This window comes from Varanus komodoensis, unplaced genomic scaffold (genome assembly GCF_004798865.1).
Source record: "Varanus komodoensis strain SLA01 unplaced genomic scaffold, ASM479886v1 scaffold36, whole genome shotgun sequence".
NCBI lineage: Eukaryota > Metazoa > Chordata > Lepidosauria > Squamata > Varanidae > Varanus > Varanus komodoensis.
In genome coordinates this window covers 8,066,929-8,074,934 of record NW_025335873.1, presented here as the reverse complement: position 1 = coordinate 8,074,934, position 8,006 = coordinate 8,066,929, and the positions used below count along the sequence as shown (strand labels likewise).

Below are 8,006 nucleotides of genomic sequence, written 5' to 3'. Positions count from 1 at the left end.
GGTCTGGGAATATCCCTGAGCGCTTAGCTTTCCATGAGCAGAGCGTGTGTGTAAATGGAAGAGGACCATTCATTCGGGACCCTCCTGCATGCTTCAAAGTGCTGCCTCCCTGAGAATGAAGGCTGGACCCTGGAAGGCTTCTGGATGCAGGAAATCAAAGCCAGAGAGGCGCAGCTGGCAAGGCTGCCTGGCCCTTTAAGGCTCCGGTCCTCTGTTGCTATGTACGTCTCCTAGCAACCGTGTAGCCGTGCCGGCTCTTAAAGGGACGGCGACAGCCTCCCCCATCCCGACTTGCCCCAACCTTTCTGCTTCTCCCCTTCGGGGGTCTCCCTGCAGCAGCCCCGATGGCACCCAAGAAGAAAGGGGGGCGCAAGAAGGAGGAGGCGCCCAAAGAGCCCGAGGTCGACGACAACATCGTCCCGGAGCACAGCCGGGAATTTTACCTGATTCAGATCCGGGATCTGGAGGGGCGACTAGCCCGGTGGGTACAGGCGTGTTGCTTGGCCGTGTGCATGCGCAAAGCGCATTCTGGGGTGTTTGTGCCCTGCAGGAACAGGGCACCTGTGTGGAGGTCTGTCAGCCTGTGTATTTCGCCTCTGTGGGGTGTATATGGGCAGCCCACCCAAAAACACCCCCTCCCACCCTCACTCCAGGCATCTTGGCCTGCAGCTCCCCGGATTCCTGGCCAGTGGCTGCGTCAGCGGATGGGGGATACGGTCCAGAAACTGCGGGGGGGGGGGGGTGATCTTTCGTGGAAGCAGCGGTGGAGCTGGGTCTTGGAAGCCGAGTCGATAGCTCCATTTTATCCTCGCAACAAGCAGTCGTGCCGAGAGTCTGTGGCCGCCCCAAGTCCTCCCGTGAGCTTCCCGGCTGAGCAGGGAATCGAACCGGATCTCTCTCGCCCAACACTGCTTCACCACACCTCGTTGCGACTCACCCTCGTCGAGACCCGCAGCCTCTCGATCCGCTCGTCGCAGGGTGACAGATCCGTGCGTCATCCGTGCGCTGGCGGAGCTGGGTCGACGTCCTCACGGGTCGGCTCTCGCGGGGGCACGAGCCCCCAGTGCAATTGCTCGGCGGCCAAGGCACGGACAGGCAGGGTTATTCTCTGGCACGACGCTGAAAAGCCATTCACACAGCGCCTTTACCCCATACCGACCGAGGGGTGTTCTGACCGTGACGCCCGCTTGCTTGTTCGGCTGCCGCCTGCCCCACACGCCTGATCTGGGGGGTCTTCTGGGCAGGATGGTTCTGTGTCTCAGTGAGCCCAGATGGATCACGATCCCCGTCTGCCTTGGAGCACCCCAGCCGCTTTGGGCAGGCAAGGGACCCCCCCCCCCCGAGTTTGGAGGTGTGACCAGAGCCTGCTTGTGTTTTGCCATGAGCTGTTAAAAGCAGGATGCAGGGCAGAAAGTGTGGGGTCCCATCCTTTCCATCACGGTACCCAGCACAGGGCACTGCATCCCACTGGGCGCATTTGGAACTGGGTGTTGCTTCTGTCTGGGGTTCCGACCTATTTCTATTATCCAGGTGCGCACCCCGGGCTCTTCGTTGCACGTGGTGCGTAGTGTCCCTTGGAGTACGTGTGTGTGTATTGTGATGGGTGGCGCATGGGCGTGTGTGTGTGTGCTTGGGGGGTCTGGAGTGGGGTCCAGGTGCTTTGCTTGACTGTGTCCGTGTCTTGCTAGCTACCAGCAGAAATGGGACGAGTTGCAAGTGAGCGACGACCTCTTCCGGGCCGAATATGAGAAGATGGTCGGAGACAACAAGGAGATCGTGGCCTTCCTGAAGAAGACACTCAACCAGCGGGTGGACGAGATCGCCGAGCTCTCGCTGCAGCTTCAGCTGCTGCAGCAGGCCAAGGACTCAGAGAAGGACGCCTTCGAAGCTCAGCTGGCCCAGCTGCGGCACGAATTTCAGGAGACGAAGGACATGCTCACCTCGGAGAACATGGCGCTAAGTAAGGAGGGCCTGGTGGCTCTGGAAAACCAGATGGAGAGGCTTGGGCTCCTTCCTCCCCTGGCTTCTCACCCCCTCCCCATCACTGCTCAGACAGGCAGAAAACAAAACCGGGGTTGCTTCCTCTTTTAATGCCTGCGCTTGTTCAGGCCCTGTTTTCAGATGCACGCAAAATATTTTGTTTGGAGGTTCGAATGAGAAAGCGTTGTGTGGTTGCAGATGTGTGAAAGGATTTCCGCAGGGCTTTCCACAGGGCGGATATCTAAAAATGAAAATGAGAGTTAATCCCCACACCTTTTCAGGCATGCAGATGGCTCAGGGCTACGAGCCAACATATCTCATCTGCTTGGAATGGGAGCTGGAGGGAGGAAAGCGAAGAAAAGCTACTCTGAGATAGCCAGCAGCAGCCCAGGCTTCGTGGCTACCCGGCTGAAGAACGGAGCTGTGGGTGGCTATGTATGTTCAAACTGTGCCGCACGACTTCAGCACCCTCAGGATTTCTGTCCCAAGAAACAAATTCCTCCCCTGCCAATTGTCACACTCAACCAAGTGTGGAAAACAGTGGTGGGCCTGAAATATTATTCTCCTGCTCAGTTAAAGATTTACCATTAGATGCTGTAAACTAAAGTCTTCACAAAATCTCTCTGCTGGCTAACGAATGCAGATCTTGCCAAACCTTCTTGCGAGTTTCTGAGGTCCGGCAAAGCTTTGCATATTTTAATTTTTGCTTTTTCTCCTTTTTAGTCATACAAATGCCAATCACTTTGCTCAAAGGAGTGCAAAAGAAGGGATTGAGGCATTAATTAGCATCCTATCTTTCCTGGGAATTTTCTGTGTTCCCTTTCCCAACGACCCTTTGGATGAAGGGAGGCAGGAGTGGGGAATGCCAGGCTTCCTGCTGAACCAGATGACCTCTGTTGACAAGGTGGCAAGTTGGCTGCCCTGGAGGAATTTCGGATCCAGAAGGATGAGCTCATGGCCAAGTTTTCCGACCTCGAGGAGCAATTGACGAGGCAGGAAGAGAACCACAAGGAATATGTTTACAACCTGGAGAAGAAAACTGTGATAGATAAAGAGAGGTACGTGCCACGTGATGTGACAGTGGAGGCTGTCCTTGTTACCTGGTCAATACTCCCATTTTACAGAGGAGGACCACTGAGGCCAAGAGAGACATGTGGAAACTTGAGCTTCGTTCTGAAGTTTAGTCAGAAACTTCTTTGTAGTTTTGGGTACGGCTTCTGGACCAGGGGTGGGTGAGCACGAGCCAGGGAATCCAGGAGAGCCCCTCCGGGAACATGCCCCTTCCCACAGACGCGAACTGCTTTTTTGCAGCTTCCGAAGGTTGTGATGCTTTTCCGGAGGCCTGGTGCCCCCCAGTAAGAGCTTGAAGTGCCAATCCTTTGGCCGGGGCCTCACCCCGTTGCTCCAGCCATGCCCGCTGGCTGCAGGCTCCACCTCCCCTCCGCCCCGCTAGAACCTCTCCAGAATCTGGTTCTCGGGCCGGAAAAGATTTCTCCACCACTGCTCTGGAAAAACCACAGAGAGCTGCTGGCTGCCTGGGCGGCAGGCCTCCCGGGGGCTTGGCCGGCAGCGGAGGCAGCCAGCGGGCCCTTGCCGTGCCCAGGGGCGGTCCGAGCGGGGACTTGGCTCCCCCTTGCAGGCTGAAGAAGGAGATGCTGCACCGGGTGAACGCCGTGGCGGCCGAGTTCCGGAAGGTGTCCAACAGCCAGATGGCGGAGACCACCAAGCGCACCATCCGCGAGAATGTCACCATCAGCCTGCAGCTGACCAAGATCACGGAGCAGAGCCTCCAGCTCATCCAGGAGAACGACCGGCTGAAGGAGGCGCACACCAGGACCCTGAAGCAGCTGGACCTTCTGGAGCAAAACGAGAGGCGGATGGCCAAGACCAGCGTCAGCAACCAGAAGGTGAGCGGCCTCCTCGGGCCAAGGAATCTGCTCTGCGCAGCCAGCTGAGCGGCTGCTTTTGGCATCCCGCCTATTTTCCCCTTGCGCGGGGCTCCTGTGTTTCATCCTCACAACAGCCCTGTGAGGTTGGCCGGATGGAGGGCAGGGGCAGGTCCAAAGATGGAGAGGCCCGGAGGGCACTCAGGCACGCCTCTCCCCAGTCTCAGAGATCCCAGCCTCTCCCCCGATCCCCTTTTCCGCCCCGTCCAAGGCCAGTTTCCTGACATGGGCTCGCGGAGCTCTCCCACAGCGTTCACGTCTCTGGCTGGTCCGCAGCTGATTTGGATGCTGACCACCAAGTGCAAAGAGCTGCAGGCCCAGGTGGACGAGCACCTGCAGGTGAAGAGGGTCCTGGCCCAAACCCAGAAGACCAACGAAGTGCTGGAGCAGCAGAACCAGGCGCTCAGGTTAGTGCCTCGCGTGAGGGGTGGGTGGTCCGCCGTCGCACAGATGCTTCTCTGCCCACTCTCTTATGTCGCGGGGAACGCTCCGGGAGGAAGCCGGCGACGGCACTCGAAAGTGCAGAGGGCGGCGTGCTGGGGACTGCCGATTGGCCCTCCCGGTCCCTGTGTGGCATCATTCGCTACATGCTCAGGAGTGCCCTTGGTTGCAGCTCAAACAGCACCAGCCAGAGAAGGCCCCTGTGCTGCCAGGCCAGCCCCAGGCCTGCAGGAGCCGGTGCTGGCTGCAGGCTTCGGAGGGGCCCCTTCCCACGATCGTCACCGGCTGCTCTGCCTCCTCCTCGTCCCCATCGCCAGGCGGGGAGCCGAGGTGCAGGGGGGGCATGGTGTCCCCCTTCCTCTGGACCAGGCTGAGAAGCAGGTGGACGAGCGACGCAGGAGAAGCAGAGGCGCCACGGGGGCTGCTCCTTCGGGGCCTGATCTTTATGCCGAGCCGGGTGGATGGACCTCTGCGAATGGTCAGGAAACGCCATCATGTTGCCCCCAGCCGATGGCGACCCCATGAATTAGACCCCTGCAAAACGTCTTGTCCGCGACGTCTCTGCGGTTCTGTTCTGAATTCAAGGCTGTGGCTTCCTTTATGGAAGCCATCCGTCCGTCCGTCCGTCCCTCCTGGGGACCCCCGAAATTAGGGGCGATAAAACAAATCTGTGGGTGTGGAGGGGACATCCGACAGGCTGAAAAACGAGAGAAACCCAAAGGTGGAAGGACTCGACAATTTTAAGAATTGCAGCACCGTTTGGCAGTTTCTGCGCGGTGGCGGAGGGTGCGTTCAGCCTCACACTTCGCGCCCTCTAAGCTGTGCCCACGTCCCGTCCCTCCGGCTCTCCCCGCTCGTCCAGAGAGGAGCTCAGCGCGCAGAAGGACGAGCTGGCGCGGAAGATGGCCCAGGAGCAAGACCGAGGGAAGAGCCTGCAGGACGAGCGGCAGCGGAGGCTCATGGCCGAGCAGGCCCTCCGGCACGCTGCCCGGGGCCTCAAGGAAGTGCTGGCGGTGAGTCCCGGATGGTGCACGCGGTCCAGGGGCCGCGCAAAGCACACGCGGTCGCTGTGAAGGTGGGAGACGCGTGCTGGGACATGTCCAGGCCCCGCTGCCGGGCTCCACGCTGGGGAGGCACGGGGGCTGGTCCGGTGGGCAGCAGCCAGCAACCAAGCCCGGCCGTCCGGAGCTGTGCGGCTTGGAGAAGGGCCACCGTCCAGAGGGCCCCCTCAGTCCCCACCCCGGAGCCCTGCCAAACCATGAGCGAAGGTGGCCCGTCACAAAAGCCACGGGGGTTGCTCCCCCTCCTTGTAACGCTTTCCTTTCCTTTCCTTTCCTTTCCTTTCCTTTCCTTTCCTTTCCTTTCCTTTCTGAGGAACCCCTTGTAATGCATTCATTTCATTTTCTCCCGTAAGGAACCCAAATCCCCTCCTTCCATTTTATCCTCCCAACAACAGCCCTGTGAGGTAGACCCGAGCAAGCGAGCGACTGGCCCAAATTTCCCCAGTGAGCTGCATGACCAGAGCGGGGACTTGGAAGAACCCGGATCTTCCAAGCCCAGGCTAAACACCTATGACCGCAGACAGTCTCTCCATTCCATTTCAGTGTCCCCAGAGAGAGAGGGCTTGAACGGGGGGGGAAAACTTGGGAAAGGCACCTTGGGAAATTAAAATGGACGGCAGAAGCGCTCGGCTTTCGTTCTGGGAGTGGCCGGAGGGCAGAACTGCCGGATTTAGAGGTGCAGGCTGTAGTAGGTGCACCTTTGCAACAGCAGCTTTGGCGAGGCGCTTGCAACCGTTCAGAAGCTGGGAGGAAGATGCTCGAAAGTTGGGAAAACCCCAAATGGTTGCCGGTCCGCATGGGGCCTGTAAGAGGGCCCGGGGGCCCCATCCCTGACCGAAACCTTTCTTTAGTTCGGGCCCGCAGCGTAGGGTGTGTCCAACTGGCGCCGGTTTCGCCGAGAGCCCGGAAGCCACGGGCGCTGGCCTTCTCTGCCTCCGCAGGAACGGCCGCTGGACGGCGAGGCGGACGTCGACGTGATACTCCAGCTGCGGCGCAACGACGCGTTGCACGGCATCCTGACCCTCCTGCGCCGCAGCATCGAGCGCATCGAGGCCGACCAAGCCCTCCGGCCCTTCCTCCTGGACAGCAAGCTGCTCCACGTGCCCAGTGCGATGGACAGGTGAGGAAGAGGACTGCCCCGAGGAGGGCCGGCTCCGTGGCCAGGGGTGCAAGCCTTTTCTGGGAGCACATCTGGCTCTGTTCCAAGCATCCCTTCCAGCCACCCCCACCCCGCTTCCGGTGCAGCGGCCGGTCGGTTTGCGCAGCTTCTGGAAGCGTTGTGGGGAAGCGGGGGGTGTCGGCCCAGCCACGCCGCCCCTCAAGCTGTCCCTGTCCCTCCCTCTCTTGTAGCCCCCCCAGCGAGCTGCGGGTCCGGCCGGTTCCCACCATGTCGCACTTCAACATCTTCAAGTTCGCGAAGTCGCGGCCCGCCCACAGCCTGCCCTCCCTGAGCTCGCTCTCCCGGACGCACGTCGACACCCTGCGGCCCTTCGCCAGCGCCAAGGAGGTGAGCTGGAGGGGTGCGGGTGGCCAGCCCGTGGCTAGTTGGCCCCCGAGCCAGCTGGCCAGCAGGGGGAGATGGCCGGGGCCAAATCTGGAAGCCCGGGGGGTGCTGTTCCCACCGCAGAACTGGCCTGGTTCTTCCTGCCAAGCCCTACGGCGCCACAGTCCAAGCCCGACCTCCTGGCCTGCAGGATCCCTGCCCCAAAGTCCTTCCAGCCGTGATACTCGGAGCTCCCGGATTCCCCAGCATTCCTATGCCAGCCAGGCAAAGGGGCTTGAATTCCGCGACGGGGGCAGGAGGGGGGAGGCGGGGGTGAAGGCTGCTCTCTCCTGCAGCCTGCCAGCTCCCGGGGCAGAGCGTGCCCCCTTTGCCCTGAGGCGCCCCCTGCGGTTAGCCGAAATCCACTTCCCCAAGATGCCTGCCTGCTGGCAACCCTCCACCCCGTGTCCCTGCAGCCCTTGATAGCGTTGTGGAAGGCGGAGATGAAAGCAGACGAGGAGAAGCTGTGGGACGGGGTCGTCCAGAAGGGCCTCAGCCTGCCAGAGACGGTGGGGCAGCGCGCCTCCCAGGAGCTGCTCGGGAAGTAGGCGGCGGGGGCGCCTGTCCCCTTTGCTCGGTGCTGGCGCCTGCCCCACGGAGGGACGGCGGCGATGCGGCGGCACCGGGGGAATTCTCTGCCGCTGCGGCGGGAAGAACGGACAGTCTGGGCCACGCAAAGCCACCCCATTAAAAGGTTCCAGAGCCACGGATCTATTTTGAATTGGACCCGGACCGTGAGCCCAGAGGAGCTGCTGGAGCCCTGCAGTCACTGGGCCAGTCTGCCCGCTAGCAGCCCTCCCCGTGGCCCCCAGCTGGCGAGCCAGCCCAGCAGGTGGGGCACTGCAGGGTGCCAGGCAGGGGAGGACAGTCTGGCTTTAGGCCTCACGCCAGAAAAGGGTTCCTTTTGAAGCGTGCAGAATGCGGGGCAGCTTCCCTTGCTTTGGTGGCTGGGCTTTGCCGCACGTTTCCTATCTTGCACCAAGGCGCAACAGCACGAGGGGGAGGGACCCCGCTTGGCTGCCCACCCCCCTGTAA

At 61.0% G+C, this 8,006-nt stretch overlaps 1 protein-coding gene across 1 annotated transcript; it reads left to right on the top strand.

Moving 5' to 3' along the window:
- Positions 1-344: 344 nt before the first annotated feature.
- Positions 345-7,557, top strand: CFAP157 (cilia and flagella associated protein 157). Its single transcript, XM_044439722.1, has 9 exons — positions 345-481; positions 1,689-1,960; positions 2,885-3,038; positions 3,620-3,887; positions 4,203-4,333; positions 5,230-5,380; positions 6,370-6,548; positions 6,779-6,935; positions 7,388-7,557. The coding sequence occupies exons 1-9, from the start codon at positions 345-347 to the stop codon at positions 7,517-7,519; spliced, it is 1,581 nt and encodes a 526-aa protein (XP_044295657.1). The 3' UTR covers positions 7,520-7,557.
- Positions 7,558-8,006: the final 449 nt, after the last annotated feature.